Here is a 22,977-nt window from a genome sequence, read left to right on the forward strand (position 1 = left end):
CTCACAAGCAGCATCTTTCAGATGATCCCATAATCCTTATCAGACTTTGAAGCATTTATCCCAGGACCGCATTCAGTAATGAAGACTGGTCTTTTTTTTTGGTTTGTTTTTTGTTTACTTTTTCATTGAATGCGACCAAAGTCATTTTCGGGGTTTTTTTTTTTTTTTTTATTTCTTTCCTCAGTCTTCAGTAACAGAAGGAGTTATAGCTAGGACTGCACACAGACATACTTTTTTTTTTTATTATTATTTTTTTAAATCTTCACCTGTATACATTTTCCATGGACAAATTTAGAATGTCTCTAATAAAGGCTGCCCTGGACTGGGTCTTTCAGTCCTGAAGCTGCATTGTCATTAGCCCACAATGATCAGAATTGTTTTTATTTTATTTTGTTTGGTTGTTTCTTTAGCAGAAAAACAGTAGGGGATGTGGTTTTGAAAACTATCACTAATAGAGAATGGGGGGAAAATGGTTTGTGTCATGTTTAGTTGATTTTTTTTAGTGGTTTCTAAGCATAGAGTGCTTCATATCTTGCTCTGTTAAAATGCAGATTTTTGTGCATGTTTTGATGAGGACCATTGTTCATTTAGCCTCCTTCGGCAGTGGATTAGTACACCAAGTAGAGGATTGCTTCAACGTTGGCACTGCACTGAAAAGTCCATCTGCAACACTGAACACAATTTGCCCAGCAGTCAAAAGGCTCCCTGCAAATAGTCCCATCAAGTGAGCTGTAATGCAGGAGCTGCGGAGAGGCCCACACACTCTGGCATGTCACTTCACATCTTTCACTCAGCTCTGTGATGAGGTCACAGGTTTCAGTGCGCACAGAATGGCACAAATGTCTGTCATTTAATTAAGATGGAACAGTTCTTCATGCACTTACTGAAGTTTTTTTTAATAATGCATATATGCATTTATTTATTTTTTGTGTTCCTCTGCTGTCCGTAAGCGATAAGTGGCAAAGCTCGCAACAGAAGTCAAGAGAGGCTTTATTGTCATTTCAACCATACACAACAGTACACAGTGAAATGAAACTACATTCACCCAGGACCGTGTCGCTACATAAAACACAGTTAGCGACACAGACTACATAAAGTGCACGTGTGCAGACATGGCAACAATTACTAAAACAAGACAATAATTACTGAAACCGGACAATAGTTCCAGTGTCAGTCTTGAATATGGAGGAGTCTCATGACTTTGGGGAAGAAACTGTTACACAGTCTGGCCGTGAGGCCCGAATGCTTCAGTACCTTTTGCCAGATGGCAGAAGGATAAAGAGTTTGTTAGAGGGGTGCGTGGGGTCATCCGCAATGCTGGTGGCTTTGCGGATGCAGCGTGTGCTGTAAATGTCCATGTTAGAGGGAAGAGAGATCCCGATCTTCTCAACTGTCCTCGCTATCCACTGCAGGGTCTTGTAATCTGAAGCAATTACCAAACCAAGCAGTGATGCAGCTGCTTAGGATGCTCTTGATAGTCTGTCTGTAGATTGTGGTGAGGATGAGGGGTTGGAGATGGGCCTTTTTCAACCTATGCAGAAAGTAGAGGCGCTGCTGGGCTTCTTGGCTATGGAGCTGGGGTTGAGGGACCAGGTGATGTTCTCCGCCAGGTGAACACCAAGGAACTTGGTGCTCTTCACGATCTCCATGGAAGAGCCGCTGATGTTCAGCGGAGAGTAGTTGCTCCATGCTCTCCTGAAGTCAACCACCATCTCTTTTGTTTTGTCCATGTTCAGGGACAGGTTGTTGGCTCTGTATTAGTCCGTTAGCCGCTGTGTTGAATGCTGAACTGAAGTCTATGAACAGCATTCGAACATACTGTACATATCCTTGTTGTCCAGATGTGTGAGGGCCAGATGGAGGATGGTGGTGATAGCATCATCTGTTGAGCATTTTGGACAACAACGCAAACTGCAGGGGGTCCAGTGAGGGGGGCAACAGGGTCTTGATGTGCCTCATGACAAGCCTCTCAAAGCACTTCATGACGATGGGTGTGAGTGCGACAGGACGGTAGTCGTTGAGGGAGGACACTGAAGACTTCTTCGGCACGGGGACGATGGTGGTGGCTTTGAAGCATGTTGGAACGACGGTGCTGCTCAGGGAGATGTTGAAGATATCAGTGAGAACATCTGCCAGCTGGTCTGCACATCCTCTGAGTGCTCTGCCAGGAATGTTGTCTAGTCCAGCAGCCTTCCGTGGGTTGACTCTACGTAGAGTTTTCCTCACATCAGCAAAACACAATACCTGGACGCTGGGAGGAGGGATTGTCTTCCTCGCCACCACATCATTCTGCGCCTCAAACTGAGCGTAGAAGTTGTTCAGCACATCTAGAAGAATGTGGACAAGAAGTAGTACAATCAACAGAAAAAAACTTTCCATTGATTTAACACTTCATACAACCTTTCATGAAGTCCAATCATTGGCTTGAACTATCGCTGTAACTTTTTGCTGCCTATCTTTTGCACTTGCTCACAGTTGGGATTTCAGCACCCAAGCTTAAACTGAGCATTTATCAGAGCATAGCGTGTCACCCATTGTCATTATTTTGGTCTGTTTTCTGGAATCAGCACTGACACACGATCTATAGATGAACTAATGTGTGAGGATGGTGCTATGAGCAGGTCACTGCAGAAATTCTTGCTCAAAAATGTGCCCAATGCTACTTTGCCCCTGGATTGCAACACACAGAACACCATGGAAATCATTAGATTTGGGCTAATTTCCTAGGTTGAATTAGAACCGGAAACCGTTTTTTCCTTCATTGAGTTCACAGGGAAATGGAAATGTGGTAGTGATGCACAGTTTACAGTGTTTTTACTGCATTCATTAGTCAGAGGCCTTGCTGTCTGTGGCATGTAAAGGGTATGTTAAGTCTGTCCATTAGTGTGTCTTTGTGGATAAGGTTAATGAAATTTCACCCATTTTACTCCTGAAGGGAAATAGATGGTGTGACATCAGGATGCTAAAGTTCCTTATATTCTAAAGATAAATAAGAAGGCTATTTAATGGAACAGGTGTTCCATTTTCCATGAAAAAAAAGTCAGCATTGTAAAGTCAAGTCAGTAGCAAGCATTTAATTGCCTGTATGATATTAGATCTTAGAAATCAGTGTATTTGTCCCTAAACTCTAGCATTTTTCTACGGATTTAGTGCAGGAGGCTGCTTCCCAAATGGCAGTTGATTGCTTCATAATTGAACCAAACTTCTTATCTTAATCATCTCCTCCTGCATATATGTGAACATCTTTAATTGCCTCCTTTTCTTTTGTTGCATGAGAACTAGTATGTAAAATGCAAATGGTGTTAGCAAGATTAATCAATATGTAAAATCCAGAGCTTGGCATTAGTAGATTTTTTTTTTTTTTTTTTTTTCCTCCTGCGGAGCTGTGAACCGATGATTTATTTATGAATCTGAAATGCGCATTACTACAGAGCCTGATTGATACCAAGAGATTAAGTCCCATGCTGAAACTAAGTCCCAAGCTAAAATATGTCCCTCCTCCCAAGTTTAGCAATAGGGACCCTAAGATAAGCCAGTAAGCTTTTTCAGTTTAGATGTAAATGTATTGTTTAGAATCATTTAGCTTCAGCTTGATGAGTGGTTATGTGTAATGTATGTATCTTTGGCTGTGGGAAGTGCTACAGAGAGTCTTAACCCTCAGCCTCCCTTAACCAGCCCAATTGGATCAGTTTGTTTGTTACCCACGCTTGACTGACTCGAGATCTTTGATGTGCTCCAGTGCACATTGATTCTCTCTGTTCTGTTTGACATTTTTCAGTACTTCGACTTTTTGTCAACGTTATGTTTGTCTCTCGGCACACACTTGCCTTTTAATTGAGTGTGTTTATTTTTACTCCAGAACATCCCACCATTTGCAGGATGCCACATGGCACTGTGTGACACTTAACTCGGTATGAATAAATACGAATTTGTTCTGAGTCCATTGCTAATGTGTTTTGGAAATGTTCTGCCCACCCCCCAGTCAAAAGCATCAGCTGTCAAAAGTTTGACCTGCCTTTTAATTAGGTTTAATGTTAGATACCTCCAAGAGGTTTTTGTAATTTAGTTTTAAGAAGAAACAGGTTTGTAATTGGTGACAAAATATTCAAAGTGTTACAGGAATTCTGATCCAGTTATTTTCAGCTTTTTGAAATGTAGTGCAAATACCTTTTATTATATGATGATAGTTTATAGAAAAGTGAACCCTTAACACAGCCTTCACAGCTTTGCCTTGCATGCCAGGGAGCAATACCAGAAGTTGGTCATCATGCACAACAACATGGGCACCTTGTATCAGAACCTGCTTGAGTACTTTGCCATCGATCCCAAGAAGACCTCTGTGGAGGAACTCTTTGGTGACATGAGCAACTTCCGCTCTATGTTCATGGTAAGTCTGTCCTTTGAAGCACAACACATTAAAATGCCTTAGTAAAATACTACATTTTATATAATTGTTTTTCTTTAAAATTATAATTGCTATTATTTAAGAATAATTTTGTACACTAACGGCAACAAAATGTAACTGCCTTATGGAGAAAGGTACACAAAACAGCAGCTGCCACTGTATATAATTGTCAAAATGTAACAATTACCAGCCTGCTTTATGAAATGTGTGCAGTGACAACCTTGACTGGTTTTGAAAAATATTGTTGAAAAACATAAGAAACTTTTCTTAAATCCTTTAAAAAGAATAAAATAAAATAAAGTTATTTTTGAAAGCCATGATTTGCACTTTAGATATCTAAACACATAATTAAACATGAACTCCGCACACCACCTTGGTTAAACGAAGGACCACTTCTAGCAACAGGCTGGTCCAGCTGTGGTGTTCCTAAGAGTTTTATCAGTGGACATTTCTACCAGTCTCCATTGACTGCTCATGCTTCGAGTTTGTAACATCTTACTGACCGCTTAGTGGTACGGAGCTATTCTTTGCCACCTCAGTATGCATCTACTGCCACCTTGTTCCATTCCTCTCTTTTAGGTAAAGAAAGTTACTCATTAACCTATTGACTTATTTACTCTTTCGTAACTGTCTATGTGTATTGTTGTTTGCTGCTGCAGTTGAGTGGAATTTCCTCTTGGGATTAATGAAGTTTTATTTATGCATTCATGAACAACTAACCATAACACACACACACACACACACATTTTCAGAACCGCTTGTCCCTTACGGGGTCACGGGGAACCGGAGCCTACCCGGCAACACAGGGCGTAAGGCCGGAGGGGGAAGGGGACACACCCAGGACGGGACGCCAGTCCGCCGCAAGGCACCCCAAGCGGGACTTGAACCCCAGACCCACCGGAGAGCAGGACTGCGGTCCAACCCACTGCGCCACCGCACCCCCAACTGAGCTTTATAATTATCCTATTAGTAATATGGCCGAAGTGCCCTTATTTGAGTTTGGGTTGTATACTATAGCAGTCTTTAAGTGCATCACCTATTATTGTGTCTGTACCAGACGGTAAACAAAGGCAAGAACACTTTTGGGAACAGCGCAGTAGATTACGTGAGCCCCTCATTTGACTGCACAAGTGGAGTGCTCAAATCAGAAGCTAATAGGAGTCAACAGGAACAAAACGGCTCATGTCACATCACATATTGTCCCACCCTGCTTAATATCTCTTAATGACTGCCAGTGACAATTAATTTGTACCCTACTTATTATAAAATTAACATTCAGAACAACTTAAGCCTTCAGGAAGCTGTACAAGTTATTGTTTGTGTGCCTTTGTGTCCCACAAGCAGTTTGTACTGAATCAAAATGGCTCATTTGCACACAGGGCTTCAAACTCTTCACTTCCGCGAAGCAAATTGCATAGCAACAGTGTGTAGCTGCAAACAACTAATTAAGCCATGCAAAAAAGGTGAATATTTATTGGGACGAAGGGAATGTTTGATTCCTAAGATCACCATAAAAAAAAAACAAAAGATTAGTTTCAATGTTTTGACTGGATAGATCTTCCAAGTTGTCCTGTTCCACAGGTTACGCTACTTAACACTTTCTAAAAAAAATCCAAAACACCCCGTCCAATACTGCTGGTTTTCCTTCCAGTTGAACCGTTAATTAAGGTGTCCGGATTGACCTGTTAATTAAATTGCACAATACAAATCACGTTAATCTCAGAACCATAGTTGAGGATGAAACCCGATGTTTCAGAGTAGAATCTTTTTTTTAGGGAAAAACATTCTTTACATTCAAAGTAAAATTACAGTAATAAAAAAAAATTAATCAACTTTTCATTTGATCATTTAATTTTGAACAGAATAGCATAGTATTGATCTTTATCAAAGGACTGATTAAAATAAACTGGATGATTGATCAAAAACATTGACCATAGAGGAAGTTGTCGTTGGAATGAAAGCAGATGCTTGTTACATGTTAGTACATGTAATGTGCTGTTAGTGCAAGTTACAGTGAGTCCTCAAACCAAATATGTGAAACTGAGTCCACCTGTTTGGAGTAAAAAGTAGCATACACAGGAACCAGGACTGAGAAGCATTGCTGTAACATGTCGTTCCCAGCGCTTTTTCTATGTGTGCGCGTTTTACAGTTGTAGGGGGGAGAGGCAGAATTAATATAACATAAAACATTTAAGATCTGTCTGCACAATTTGCATATTTTTAAATTAAATTATCAATCAAAATGCCAAATAATTAGCCCCAGTCTACTTTCCCCATTATCATGAGTATAGATATGTTTTTAATAGCCTATGGTATAGGGCCAGATATAAATTGGAAAAATAGAAATACCTAAATTATATATATGTTTACAATATTTAAGTTCTATTCCGTGTAGGCTTCTCTAACTGGAAAATTTTAATAATCTTGCAAATTGTGATTAAATTTCTATGGATGTCAATGTTACATCATTACTGATACATTTGACAGCTGATTTTGCATGCAAATAAAAGCACTATCCTCAGTATTTTGCTTAGGAAGTATCTGTTTTGTAAAAAGAAGCAGATTAAGATTACAGTATGTGAGACCGCCTATATTGTAAACATCTTGGTGAAACCTTTGATCAGTCTTGTATGACTGGTCATAAGAGCAACTCTTCAGGTTAAATAGCAAAACTAATAATCTTTACCACCCCGCAAACTCCTTCATATAAAACAATATGCATGACTGAATCCTTCATTATCTGTTGTGTTTCTTTTAATTGCTTTTTGTGGTGTTCTGTCTTTTAAAGTAAAATTCACTGGCTGCATTTTCAAGTTTATGGGAAGACTTGAGATGGATGCTGTCCTCTTGCTGCACCTCCAGGTCTATTTGCGTGCTGTACTGCACATCCAGTGCTTGATGCAGTCAATTGGATTTCTGTCAGTGGCTCAGCGTTGGCGTGGGCTTCGCTTAAACGGGTGACTGAGCAGCTGGGTTCTCCAGCGACCCTCAGAGAGACTCAATGAGCAATGACAGGATACACAAGAGCCTAAAGAGCAGTCCACATGAAGCAGTCGACAAACAAATCGTTAGAAAAGCGCCTTTACGTAACCGACACTGAGTACACTGATATAGCCTCACCATAAGGATAAACTAAGGATCAGCAGCATCACATTCCAGTAAAAGGACTATACAAACTGGCTAGAATAGATAGTTAATAATAGTGCGCCTGCATTAGTTCATGCATTCTATGGATGGCACTTCTAACACAATCGTGTACTACTTCAACAAATGCATTCCTGAAATTTGATTGCTCTTTTTCTAATTAACTCAGAATTATGCAGGTATTTCCTTGTATATAATTTCACACATCCATAACGAATGTGTTTAGCCGGAAAGCCATTCAGAGAAATGTGCCCTTATCCAGGATCTCAGAACCGCACAACACAATACCTTCATCAAACGTCAAAACAATCCTTAAATGTAATGTCTTGATAAAATCGGTACACAGGCATTGTTTTCCAAAATGCAGAAGCTGTCTTTCCGTGTGTTTATGAGAAGGTTTGCTCACTTTCTCATGCGAAGTTAGAAAGTGGGGAAGCAGAATACTTTGAGCTAATGGGAAGTCTATGAGCTAGGCTAGTGTGACTGAGGGTGGCAAACAAATGTGAAATTTCATACTGTTTCCCACTTGTATGAGAGCCTTGTAACTGAGAAAATGTGCACTTTTTTCCTTCAGTTCCTTACTTTCCATAAACATTCATTCTCTCTCACGAAAATCTGAGGAAAACACTCTTTTGGAGAAAGCTTACCCCTTCATTTTAAGTTCATTCCTAATTTAGTGCAAAGCAGTGCAAGTGTAAGAGTCCCGTAGTTCTTGATTTAGCTAAGTCGATCATCCTGTATAAAACGATTATGTATTCAACTATGTATGCAAAGTTGCCTAAATTTGCTGAAATGACTTCTTGAATTTTTTAATGTAACATTATTTGTTTTGTTCTAAGGTATTTTTTGTTGTTTAAAATATTTTTAAGACTGTTAATGGTTACTTGTTACAAATGAACTTAAATATACAAAGGAAGCCACGTGATTCAGAAGCGGGGGGGGGGCAAAAGCGTTACGCTTGAAGAGCCTTCTTTCTCCTCCTACCCCCCATCACAAGGCTCCTTTTCACCATCTTTTTGTGAGGAACACTGGAGGAAGGAGGGCCCAGAAGCTCTGCAAAGTAATAAGTCTCAAGAAGCTCCACTGTACTGCCCAGGCAGCAGGACAAGGAGAGCCAACAGCATCCCAAAAGTACCAGCATATTATTATGCAGGCTCTGCATGTCATAGATCATCCCAAATTTCAAAATTTCGATCATGAAATCATTTAGAATAATGAAAGCAATGAGTCGTCTCATCAATGTGGCAGCCATGTGGAAAATAACTCTGCATTTCAAAAAGCATTTCATAAAAAACATACAGAACGCTTCTACTCTGTCAGAATATGTCTTGAATAGGATAGAGAGGGTGAAGGAAAGAAGGCCCTTTGAAAGCTGAAAAGTACACAAATAGAGACAAAGGCAAGGAAGCATGAAATGCAATTTGATAACTTGTGAGACGATTAGCCGTTCAAGTGCAGGATTTTGATTTGTGTGAGCCAATTAGTTTATATTATCTTTCTCACCCGTCCTAGTAGTACAACAGATTAAACAGCAGGACCATACAGTTTAAGGGCACCCCTCATAGATCTTGGTATAGGTTGTCTGGGAGTGACTTTCCTGTGCACCTGCTGTCTTCACTGATCATTCGATAAAGACCAGAGAGCCACGCAAATCCAAGGCAGGTGTTCTCTTGGTTCCCTTTTATTGTTTTTATATAGCAACTCCGCAGAGCTTCTCCCAGTCTGTCTGCTACAGTACGTGTGTGTGAGCCGGTGTGTGCTGTAAGTGCTTCGGGCCATGAGGGGATGCACGAGGTGAGGCGTTGCAGGGTCCCTTAATGTCAGATGAAATCCGTGACTCTGGAGTGTGGCTGGCAAATCCACCTCTCTCTGACACCTTGGGAACTCGCCTGAGCCCACTGCTGGTGCAGACGCACGCTGGCGGCCCATTACTGAACATCTGGCCGGTGCCTTGTGTCTTGGCATGGTGAGGGAGGTCCTGAATGTGATGCGCTGATGAGGGCTGACACGCTGAGAGCCTGACAACAATGTGTTCGGAGCGCAGACCACTTTTTTTTTCTTTTTTTTTTTCTCTTCCCCTCTCTCCTTCTTTCCCCCTCCACCTTTGCTACAGCTCTGCAGTTACTTAGTGGAGAAAACAAATGGGATATTTAACTACTGCATTGCAGCTATCAACAGCTAAAAACCAGCTTTTAGATGAATAGGTGTTTGTCAAACTTCTTGGGAAATCATTTCTCTTGTAAGGACATTTTTTGGAACTGTCTGAAGTCTGGAGGGCCCTGAAAAGATCAGTTGAAGTAGCACTATAAGAAGTGTTATAGATCTAGGCCATAGAAATTTGCCAAATAAAATAATCAAAACACTAATACATAAAGCCAAGCTTCTGAACTGTTTTGCATTTTTCCAGTTATATTATGGGACATTAAAGCACAAGTTAAAATAATCATTTGGAATATAGTGCAGATCTTCATCAGAACATACAATTACAGTATATTGGTATAATACTGCACAAGTTAAGGCTCTAGGATTTGTTTAATCTTAGGAAAGTGATGGCAAGCACCTCCATTATATCTAGAATGATCTCCATTATTTTTCCTTATTGCGGATTTGAAAATGCATTTAAAATGTCAGTTTATCTTGTCCATTATGATGATTTGGGGAAAATTGACATTTAGAGTGGATATTCGATTATCACAACACTACATTTACAAGCATTGTATTACAGTTGACCAGCTGAATGTTTTTTTTTTTTTTTTATTTAAAAACAAAAAAAATTTAATTTGCCCATTATTTCATCATATTACAAAAACATCTTGATGGATTAGGAGCACAGTGTCATGCCAGACCTGTCTGGATTCAGTCACATGAAGATACTACTTTCTGTATATGAATTTTAGTACATATCTATTTCTCTATTTTTTTCAGTATTTTTCCAACAAAACTTTAAGAAATATAATATATAAATATTAGATGTATATAGGAGAAATCTGAATCATTGTGAATGGTTATTTCATCATTTGTGAGATGTATCTCCTGAAACACCTTAGCACCGGTTTACAGAGGCCATTGATCACAGCTGTGCATGTCATAAAATATTTCATTTTAAGCATCGCCAAGTTTAGTCTATTGCTTGTATTCATAATGAACATTTTCACGGAATCGATTAAAACAGATGGTTGTTTTAATTTAGCAGTCCAGTACAGTTCTCTTAAAATGTATTTGAAATGAAACCCCTTGCAGTGCATTCCACTGTGGGATCAGCATAAGAGAAACACACCCCATGCATATAAGAATATGTTTTTGCACGGGTATGTTCCATTATACATTTGCAATAATCATAGACAGAACTGTCAACAAATAGCACCTATTCCCAAAACAAAGTTGTGGACAAGGGAAATCTTTATGCCAAGGGGGTATCAAAGTGAACTTTTCCAGCAGTCATCACAACTTTAAGATTTCAACAACAGAATTTTTGACAAATTCAAATTTGATTCCCTTGCTTCTAGTGGTCTTGAGCCCATGCAGATGTCAACTCAAAGAGAAGTGAGAAAAAAAAACACTTGAGCAGTGATATTTTGAATTTGTAATATAAACTATTAATAACCAGAAACTGCAACAGCTTCCAGACATAAAAATTATATTCTCATTTGCATTATATTCCAGGATTTAAAATGCTGGATGAAACAACAGTTTAATGAATAATGTTATGTCCTTATTAGACAGCAGTTTTACATGTTTTGTTGTACAGTGTTAGTTGTTTGTTGGAGTGCTGCTAAAAGTGTGTCACAGTAAAACTTCCTAGCCTTTTTATGGATGTTTCACTTTGGGGAAATCAAAACCTCATCATCCAATTGCAAAATTAATATGTACCTGCTTACCGCTATGTGGTGTCCTTCATGTTTACCACTGAGAAATACTGAAAAGCACACTCTAGAATTCATAAAATCAGGACTCAACTGATGTGGAAAACTGGCTTTGTAAGAAAGAAGAAAAATGGTGCATTTTACATTTTCAGATTGCCCAAGTAGGCGCAGAACCTAGAAAACGAACATTCATCACCGAAAATAGGGTTGATAGATTTTTAGTAACTCTGCAGCTACTAATGGCAGAAAAAAGTGAGTTGTTTCATTATAACAAGTATGATTTTCTGGACATTTTTAAGTGTTTTTCTTTTTTAAACACATTGACAGCAGCACAGAAAATCTGCGCAGACTAATGAGAGCTCGCCTTCTGTGTGCGTGGTTCTCTGAAAAAGACCACAGGGTCACCTAATAGGTGTCATCTGCGGCTAATGGAGCCCTCAAGGACGGCTCAAGCCGCCTTTAATTCCCCAGAGCTCATTGCCTGGGTGTAATTTGCCTCCACTGAGCGCCTGATCTTTTGGGCCCTGCACAGCAAGCAGTGAAGGAGAACGCAAAGCGGAGGGAGGCCGAGGAGAAGCAGCGGCGCGCCAGGGCAGCCAGGGAGAAGGCCGAGCTGGAGAAGCAGGAGCGGCAGAAGAAGAAGAAGAGGCTTTTGGATGTGAATGCAGGTGAGAGTTCAAACATGCGTTTGGTTGTGGCAGTAGAAAATACCTCATGTTGCTCATTCTGTTTAGGTGGCCTCATGCTTGTTTTTAGTGTTCCCGCACCTTAGAGAGGTAATACTTTCCTGAAAACCCCTTTTTAGGTGATGTCTCATAAGTCCAAGATGTAATTTAATTAATTTCTATGATTATTTTTCTGATTACTGAGATTATTATGGGTGAAACTAGCCAACAACATGCTAAGAACTAAACGCAGTAGGAGTGAAACTACCTGCAGAGAGCACCTCATGGTGGGGCTCATCTCTTGTCTAGGTTCTATGGTGGCACAGCAGGTAGCACTGATGTCTCACTGCTATCACTGTGGCTCTGGTTCCGTTTGGCTTAGTCTGTGTTGAGTTTGCATGTCCTCCCTGTGTTCATGTGGATTTTGTCCAGGTGCCTTGTTTTCTTCCCACAGTGCAAAGATGTGTTTCAGGTGAAATGGTGACTCTAGATGGCACATTACATGCGAGCGTGTGTGTCTGTGTGTGTGTATTACTCTGCTGTGTAAATGTGTGAATAACCATATGGAGTTTAATGTAGTGTCTATCATTATAAGCTGCCTTGGATACAGGGGTCCGCTGAATACTAGTTCATAGTCATAAGTCAGTTTAGAGAAAAGCATCCGCTGAGTGAATAAATGCAAATTTCTCAAGCTGCTTAGCTTATCAGAGGTGCGCAAAATCCAAATGTGGTTTTCATAAGTGTGGACACATGCCTTCCAAGGTGAAAGAGTAAAGCCAAATTCTGGTAATTCAGATGAGTGTATCGTGAGTTATCGCTGTATTTGTTTTATACTAGTAGTTGTATTTCAAAGGTGACGTACCTGGTTTGTGCTGTAAACAGGAGTCCTCGACTTGTGCTGCTCTCAGGACAGCCGCAGTTAGCACAACGTGTTCAGAACTTAGATTGTACATGAGATTTCAAACAACCATAAAGTGCAACACTCATGCAACTGGAGGATAAGATACATGAGAGCGATAAATGAGAGTCCCAGCTGTTTCTACATTCTTACCTGTCCTTGCCCAGCGTATAAAGCTGTATTTTCATTTTCCCCTACCCTTTCTATGTTCATTTCAGGGTGTATTTCTAAATCATATACAGAATATCATGTTACACTGAATTATTTATTTGATTCACACATCATCTTTTGCAGGTTGCTTAACATGCAATCACATATATTTTAACATGTTATATAACACTTACGTAAAAACTTGTTATATTCTGCACTAGGCCTTCATTCAGTGGTCCCTGCAGTTTTGCTATTTGATTTATGCGCAGTCCCCAATTCAAAAATTCAGGTTCCCAGGTAAAACTTAACTCTTCACTCATAATTTTCCTATTCACTGCCCAGCACATTGGCTGCCAGTAAATATCAATAATCAGATCCAGTGCTGTTCTGAGTCATCGGGGTTATTTACCTTGTGATTGTTTATTCAGGGGTATCTGTGGCTTTATAAGGAAAGATTCATAAAGACACTATCGGGCCTCTCAATCCGAACTCTTTGATCAGACTCATCTTGGTTAAAATTAATGGTTTTCCACTGTTCTCACACTGTGACCTCTGTTCCGACAGCTAGCTATAACATACTGATTTTCTAGGGAGATCATGTCATACAGACAGTTTCTGAGTTACATAAGGATTCCATTCCAGAAACCCTTACATAAGTCAAAATTTACTCAAGTCAGGATTCACCCCACCCCCCCAGCCCATTAGTCAGAGCTCACAGATTATGTATGCGTTTTTTAATGTCTGTGCACATGTTTAAAATATTTGTCAGTTTCCTTCATGTGAAACGCATAAGTAACTCTCTTCAATTACATTGTTACATTCAGTAATTATAGCAGAAATGCTGTGCGTTCATCTAGTGTGTATTATAAATGTAAAATATTAATTTACAGTAATATAAATTAGTAATACATAAATACTGAACCATACGTAAATAGGCAGTATATTGATTTACATTCATTCATTTAGTAGACACAATTTAGACTACAATTTAGCCAAAGCTACAGCTCATAGAAAATGTCTTTCAACAACAGGCGGAGACATCTAAACGCAGACACGATTCTTGAAGTGCCGTCAGTTGGTCTGTTATTCTTTTTATTAGTGTTCTTTACACGGGTAGCTGCTTATAGAATCAGTATAAATATATTTGTATACATAAATTCTGTTAATAATGGCCGTACTTTATGAATATCCATGGGGAAACTCGCTCAGGTTGCCACTACACCGGACACATATCTTTGGACTGAGAGAGGAAATTGGAGCAGCAGAGGAAACCGATGTGTACAGGAGGAAACATACAAACTCCACATAGACTCAGCTGGGGAGGGAACTCATGTTCTCTCGATCCCTCCAAGTGCTGTGACACAGCAGCTCTAGTCATTGTGCCACCTTTCCCCCCCCCCCCCGTCCAGATGATGTATAAGCAAATATAATTATTGTATATGTGATCATTTTTTCAGTCACACACCTGCAAGGCAGCTGCAGTATTAGCCTAATCTATAAGTCAAATTTTTCGTAAGATGGAACTTCTGCCATTGATAATGCAGTATTTGTTCCATGTAAGTCCGAGTCATATATTATGTAACTCAGAAACCATGTCAGTAGATTAGTAGGTCAAACATGTATTGTATTTGTTTAAAGTTCAACAATTCATTTGTCATCTACTGTAACTTATAACAGAATCATGTACTGTACAGAAAACAAAATTGATCTCCAGAAGATCCATTTTAAACTTGGATGACAGTGCATTGTCTTGGTGTGTTATGAGACACTTTTGGGGGAATGTTTCCCTTCACTTCTCGTGTGGCGCAACAGTCTTGACTTCAAGGATGAAGAATTGACTTCAAAATTGTCTTCCCAAGATGTCAGAATGTTGTGCTTCTGCCAGCCATGTTGTTAAACTAGCCAGAGTGAATGCCAAAAATCTAAATTAAACAGTTCTGTACCGAAAAAATCTTTATTACATTTAATTTGGGGACCACCTGGGTTTTGGTAGTATCTTTATTCTCATGGAATACATTTTGAAATTGAGGTGATTAGATGTGGTTAATGTAGCACTTAGACAAGGAGAAATTACTATGTCCTTCAACTGTTAGTAACCTTCATTAAAGCTATTGTAGAGCATTAGACCTTTTAGTAACCCAACAAGGTTAGATTTAATTATAATTGGCTACTGGAGACAAAAGCATTTCTAGACTATATATAGGGCTGAGATATTAGCATTTTTTTCCATCTATCAAGGGGATTTTATCAGAGCTTATTTTTGATTCATCTGAAAACATGGGAACTTCTGATTCCATCATTACTGTTAGGGGGTTTTAACTACTGTCCAGCATAAGATGCACAGTATGAAAGCAGCACCGTCAAAATTTACCATTAGAATAGAAGCAAACAATCAGACCTGGGGCAGCAGACGGGAGCTGACAGCTACCTGTGTTTCCGAATAACTTTTCTAGCCATAAGTGAGCTGAGGTAGCTAGCTAGCTTGCTTCACAGAGAATGTCCAATTAACTGAGAGCCTTTAAATCCTGAGGTTTGTGCCATCATACAAAAAGAAATGTTGTTTTGTTAAGGTGGATTGAAGTGCATAGCATTATTCTCCAAATGAAAGTGCTTGAAGTAATATTTCAGATTCTTTCACAGGCCACTTTAATTCTCTCCTTGGTGCGTGCTGTGTTTTAAACAGCTTTGCTTCACCATTTAGCCATTTTGTCTCTGCCTTCAATATGCTACACTTTCAATCTCTTGTTTTATGACATTATAATGATATGATTGCACCGTGACAATTCTGAAAACAGTACAGCAAGATAAAACTCTGGCTTGGTATGTGGTTTAGTCTCAGTCTCTGAGTACTGTAAAGACGAAAGTATCTGTATGCAGTAGTGTAGTAATATCGTATGTAAAACACCCTGGACAGGACACCAGTCTAATCACACACACTCAGTACCAGCAATATACAGTTACCAGTTCACTTTAAGTGCATTTCTTTGTACTGTGAGAGAAAGCCATGTGAACAAAAGGAAAACGGGTAAGGTCCTGGTTCTAAGAGACCCCAGCACAGCCCGCTTCATCGCAGTGCTGTCCGTAGTGTACAACATTGTTTTGTTGATGTAATGCATTTAAAAATTTGTATTCTGACTAATTTTACTGAAAAAGCTATGCATATGAAGATATTATTTTAAAATATTTATTTATGAATAAATAGCATCCTGTTAAAGGTATTATTATTATAAATGGGCATATATATATATATATATATATATATGGTTTTTTTTTTTTTTTAAGTCTTTATTAGTGCATGTTTCTTGCTACATGGAAGAAGCACCTATTAATAATGAGGCAGCCCTGCTTCAGTCAAGACACACTCAGTTCCTCGTTCCACAGTAGCAGAATGCTGTGCAGTGACCATTTATTGGCTGGAATCAGTGCCAGCCACTCAGTAAGCTATCAATAAAGCAGTCTTAATTGGGCTGGAAGGGGAAGAGAAATCCGTGTTTTGATGATTCTGATTATCAGTAAACCACAGTAAAGTGCCTCAAGCCCAGATGCTTAGCCATCAATTTCAAGCAGCTTAGTTTCTGCAGAGCACTTGGCTTTGGGGTACAGCAGTGAAGTACCCATTTCAGACTGGTCTCTGTGAATCATGATCATATTGTCAGGGTCAGAATATTTGATATGTACTGCTGTGTATTGATAAATAAGCTTGGGAGAGAGGGGTGTAAACTCAATCACAGTTCTAGACCCCCAGGGTTTTCACTGAACATTTAACAACTGTTAACTAACTCGGATATTTTAGATGTCTTAATAGTTTTATAACTTAAATCATTAATAGACTGTGCATGACATTACATTTGCTATTACTTTTATAGTCCCTGGCAGCAACTGTGCCAGTGTATGATGCTAGTTTCTATCGTCACCTAATTTGCTTATGTCATTGAACAGCTTTTCCTTATGTTTTATTTGGATCTGTGCACGTGAAAATATAATAGCTTGTCAGATATTATATTCTACACTTTAGCCAACGTCTGAGATTTAAGAAACAGGCAATCCTGTTTCCCCTTAGCGGTTGGGAAGTTATGCATCAGAAGCAAGAAATGGGAGACAGAACAGATGTTTGATATTGGAACCCCAGTACTGCACTTATTGTGCATCAGTCCTGGGTCTTTTGACACAAATTGGTTGTATTGTTCCAGCAGAGATCTGTTGTGGAATTCAGCATCCACAGCTGAAATATAGTTCAAATATTGAACTCTGCATGTTGTCCCAGGTGAAACCTGAGAATTTTACTAAATGCACAAATTGAAGATTGATGGCTACATGATTAAGTCATTTGTTGAAAAGCAGCATGGCCTACGAGTGCCTGAGGGTTCAGTAAACGAGAGAAAAGCAGAAAAGGATAATATCCACTAAACAACTCTGTAAAATTTGTGTTTAGTGTATAACATAATGTCTAAAATGTTGTTCAGCACTTCTTTTACCTTTAATGTATACTGTAAATATTCAACAACATTCCACTGGCCAACTGAGGTCTCTTGGGGAGAACAACTGAACCCCTCCTCCTTCCATCTAATCAATTATCAACCAGAACTGCCAAGACTCCTGATTTTTGATGCCTGTCTTACTACTTAGAAAATCCACATATTTAGGCTTGCTTAATATTTGCAAGAAACAATTTTTTTTCTAATGTTTTTTTGTTGGGGGGTGAGGTGGCATAGCAGGTTTGGCTAGGGCCTGCTCTCCGGTGGTTCTGGGGTTTGAGTCCTGCTTGGGGTGCCTGGCATCCCGTCCTGGCTGTGTCCCCTCCAGCCTTGCGCCCTGTGTTGCCAGGTTAGCCTCCAGCTTGCCGTGACTCCACTTGGGACAAGTGGCTTCAGACTGTGTGTGTGTGTGCGCGCTTTGTTGACATAATAAAATATTTTATTAAACTGATATGCGGCTAACTGGAAGGACATATTGTCACTTTATCCCTAGTTTTCATAAGGACAATGGCAGGAATTTTTGTTTTCTTTTTGTTTGCCCAAGAGAAGTCGTTCCCCCAACCCCCCCCCCCCCCCCCCCCCACAGAAATATCTAAAAGTACCCCCTAACGCATTTTTCTTGAAAACATTACTTACATTATTATGAAGACTAGTCAATGCAAGCAGGTATACAAGGCACTCGTTACAAGATTCTTATCAATTTTCTGTGGATCTAATTTTTGGTACCTTGGTTACCATGAATTTAAAAAGGTCTTAAGGGTACGCCAACAAAATTGACAAATCAGTGCCTGTGAACAACGTGGATTATCTTGATTCCTGTATTGTGTGCAAGTCATTGGACCCTAGAATAATAAGTGAGGCAAATCTAATCAAGGAAAACAAACAATGTAATGTCGACAAGGATAATTCAGGAGCTCGTATGAATATTGAATTTGTATCATAGCAGCAAATTTTTTTCTGTAGAAAAGAGCACAGGAAATGATGCGTGAAATTTGTCTAAATCTCTGTTTAGGAAATCTTTGAAATATCTACGGTTTTCCATCAAAATGCCTGATGGTAAATTCGGATTTTAAACTGCTGCTCATTGTGCGTCTGTTTGTTTCTTTTCTGTGTACATTAAACCATGTCATTCAACTAAACTGATTTAGATTTTAATTGGTTTAAATGCTTTTATTTTTCTATAAATGTCAGGAATTTAAATATTGTGGTAATATTGTTTTGACTGTCTATTAAGACCCTTGATGATATTTCTGTCTTCATCTGAATCACAAGGAATACGAATTTGTTTTACTTTTTTATTATTATTATTATTTTTGAGAACCATATCCAAACTCTCGCCTGCATCATTATTGGGCAAAGTTGTATAATTTTTAGAATTTAGTCAGTTTTGTTCCAGGTGACAAATCTGTCAAATCTGCTTTCAGCATAGAAAGTGTTTGTGAAAAATAAATTTACAGTTCAGATCTGTGTTTGTTTTTGAGAAATCACAGTGTGTCGACCTTCCAAGTTTTCTTTTTCTGCTGAACTTTAATAGACTGTAAAGGTTGTCTTTATGAATTAGTAGCTATAGATTTTTTCATAACTAAAAATGTTTTCTCTGCCAGAGGAAGCTTTCTGGTAACGTTCCATTCGCCTTACTCCAGACATCACTAGCCTTGGCCACATCCTGCTTAACGCTGGAGTGCAGATCAGTTTAATACAGTGCCTTACAGTATTTAACACCCATTTTATGGTTCTATTGTCTGTAGCTAATTGACTTCCCTGCTGAAATTGGTTACGGTCAGGTAGGAGAAAGTAGCCATGGTCTTTTAAATGCCAACAGATCCTTCTCAAACCTCCCAGGAGCCTAGTGCCCTTTCATTCTCAATGTGCTGAGGGATAAGGCTGTGTTGATAGGAGGAGCAGCAGTTACTGGTGGTACCAGTCAGGAAATTGTCCTCAATGACAGTATTTTCTGTTTGGCTACTCCCACATAAGTACACATATATGTAAAAGGCCTCTGAGAATGGTACGGAACATCTTTTGGTCTGATTGGGCGAAGTTTGTGTGTGTTTGTGTAAGAGAGAGAGGAAAATTGAATTATACCTAGTGAGAGTAAATAGCAGGTGCACACACGTGACCAGGCTATGCCTCTTTGGGAATTTCACCCAAGGAATTGGTTAAATAGGTTCCCCACAGTTCTTGTAAATGAATACAAGGCAGAGAAGTGACTTCAGAAAAAGCATCTAGTTTATTACTGTATAAGTAAAACAAAAAGGATTTGGCAAATATAATTAAAAAGGGAATTGAATTGCAAAGAACTAAAGGAAAGACTAGCAGGGAGAGGGCAGTTCTAAGCACTAATTACACTATTAGTAATTATTAATGAAATGGTAATTGCACTATTACAATTCCAACTCCTAGAAAAATTTAAAACAATATGACTCAGTAGACTTAGTGGCAAAAGTAATATCAAACTTTAAACAGATTAAAGTACTTAATCATAGACTACACCTGTACTCAAGGCCATCAGTTGACACTAGTGTGGGGGAAAGAGGAAAGTGTTTTCCCACTGTACAAATACAAACCTCCACAATTTTCTTGTGGAAATGTGGGAAACGATCCAAAAAGAGTAACTCAATGCAGCTGACACTGTTGCACATGTAGAGAAGGTGTATCTGAAGACCACAGCGAGTCCCTGTTATTGGCAGTCAGTGGTTACTGCTAAAGCCAGATTTAACTTCATATACCTACAAGTTTAAGTCCAAGTAATGCATAGGCAAGCAAAAATGAAATAAACCAGAAGCCAAAACCTTTAAGGAAATTAAGTTTCAAAAGAAAACCCGAAATGGCAGCTAGTGACTTTCACTTGAAAGGAACAATTAAATCTGAGCAATGACTTCAGGATTACAGCTATTTCTATAAAGTAAACACAGGTATTTAAAAAAACACTCTCGTCACTATGCATGCAGGGATTCATATACACACTTCTCTTTGTGAAGCTTAATGAGACACTACTCTAAAGGTTATCTTGGCGACAGCACTTGCCTTTATATACCTGAAGAGCCACAGCCGGATCGATCGCTAATATGGAGAGAAGCACACAGCGGCTCAGAGTGACCTGCAGCACCACAGGAAGCAATACTGCAGAAGCTCAAGTGGTCGAGTGCAAAAGGACGTGCACATGAGTAACACAGGCAAACGTCTTCTCTTACTCGGCAGTTAACCTTGTAATAACGAAGAAAAAGTGGAGTAGAAGGCCGCAGTTCACATGAATTATAAACAAAAAGAGAAAATGTAATGCAGCTCTAATGGCTGGCATTCTAGCTATCTAACCATCCATCCATCCATCCATCTACCTACCTACCTATCTACCCATCAGTCTATCTATTTACCCATCCAGCTGTCTACCCTTCCTTCCGTCTATCTATGTATCCGTCTATTCATCCATCCATTGTTGGTGTATGTCGGTGAAGCGGAGGTGATGAAATATCGAATTTTATGCTTTCAGATACATGGCACAGAAGTCCTTTACATCTCCATGATGTGCCTGGTGGTGTAGTCCAGATCAGGATAAGGATCCTACCTGAGTTTCAGTATCCACCATATGTATTCATGAGCAGTTCATTTAAAAAGGCAAAATGCTCCGTGTACATCTCTTTAGTGAGAACTCCAGTCGTTGGTGCTTCTGAAATGAGCAGAGACAGGAATCGAAGGAGGAACGCTCCAACATCAAAGGCCCTTTCACTTGTGTTACCTTCAAAGGCAGATTACCGTACTTCCTCCTTGTCACTTCTCAGAAGTACTGCACCTTTTAAAAAAAAACTCAAATCTATTTCACAGCAATTAGTTATTTCCCTGTTTTTCCCTCATTCTCCAGGAGCTGCCACGTTTGCTTTTACATATACTTCAGCATTTCATTAGAATGTCACATGAGGTCATTTTATGTCTTCAGTACATGTGTAGTAAACAATGCATGGGACTGGACAGGAAAATAACAAATGTCGATGGCACTTCCTGTGCACTTCAGAATGTTACACTTGCATCACTCTGACTTACGGGTGGATGGGGTGAATCCTGTATTGAAACAGTCTTAAACCAGCGACCAGTGTATAGAATATGCAGTCCCTAGCACATACAATGTTAAAATATCAACACACATAGACTGGCTTTACAATCACACACGATAAGAACCTCACGATAACCATTTTTTTTGTTTTCTGAAATATTCCATTCACCCTCAGTACCTTACTTTCGTTACCGGTGTGATACAACTTGCAAATTAAAGAGAAAATGTGACGATGATCTGTCTTCAATTTAAATGTTTGTAATGAAGGAGCATGCAGGAATGATGAAAGGTGCTGAGCGCACGTGACAGAGCTATACTTCAGCCTGTGTTTGCGGAAAAATAACAAGCCCATATACACATACGTGCCTTCACACGCAGAGTCTGTGTCTATACGAGTCGTAAATGTGGAGCACATGGGTATCGGGAGACCGTATAGACAGGCTGAATGCACAAGTAGGACATCAGACTGCTGGTTGCAAAGGTTCCGTGGATAAAGCCTTGGAATTCAGCATTTGTTGCCCTGGATCTCTGCTAGTCGCCCAGGAGAAACAGGGACTTAGCCCTCTCTCGAGCTCCCAGCGGTTGCAAGGTAGAAAATCTCCTAGGGGTCTCTCTGTACCACTCACTGTCTTAAATAGTAAACACTGTGCTGTGAATTTCAAATCAGTCTCACCGCCCAGTTCCGCAAGACTCATTCTTTAATTCTAATTAGAAAGTAGGTCTTGCAGCTTTGCATCAAAACTAAAAAAGAGATTAGAAATGGCACATTTATGTTATAACATCTGCAATATGGATAATCTTTTTGAAGTCTATGACAACTTTTCTAATTTAGGAAACTGCCTTTTCATGTTTTATTCACTAAAAATAGATATGTAACCTTTCACTCGCAATTAACAGTTGGGTCTTGTGAAATTATCTGAAATGATTAAAAAAAAATAATAATAACTAAAACTTAATCCATGGCCAATCAGAATCACATGGAGGAGCAAAGCTTTACAGCTGATAACCTTTCTAGAGAACAAATTAACCACAGTGTTAATTAAATGCTAAATACAGCTAAATATGAAAATCAGTAGCCATTTTTTCCTAATATTTGATTACCTAAATCTCGCTTACAGTATGTATTATTCATAAAATGTCTCAGTGCAAGTTAAATGTTTGAAATTTCTGACCTTTTTAAAGTCACATAAAAATCTTGAATTGAGATTTGCACCCTTCTTTGGAGATTGACTGTTGGCATTTAGCGATAAGAAACAAAATGTGATACTGAACAAAATGAAATTCCTAAATCTTCCTTGTATCTTTTCAGAAGTCAAGTTTTTCAGAGGG

General features: G+C 39.2%; 1 protein-coding gene across 1 annotated transcript in view; it reads left to right on the plus strand.

Moving 5' to 3' along the window:
- LOC108918293 (protein diaphanous homolog 3-like) overlaps positions 1 to 22,977 on the plus strand; it is a 204,922-nt gene that overhangs the window by 146,601 nt on the left and 35,344 nt on the right. The window contains exons 23-24 of the mRNA XM_018725417.2: positions 4,223 to 4,387; positions 11,945 to 12,080. Coding sequence (XP_018580933.2) covers positions 4,223 to 4,387; positions 11,945 to 12,080 — 301 coding nt within the window. The remainder of the gene's footprint in view (positions 1 to 4,222; positions 4,388 to 11,944; positions 12,081 to 22,977) is intronic.

The sequence above is a fragment of the Scleropages formosus genome, chromosome 14, assembly GCF_900964775.1.
Source record: "Scleropages formosus chromosome 14, fSclFor1.1, whole genome shotgun sequence".
Taxonomy (NCBI): Eukaryota; Metazoa; Chordata; class Actinopteri; order Osteoglossiformes; family Osteoglossidae; genus Scleropages; species Scleropages formosus.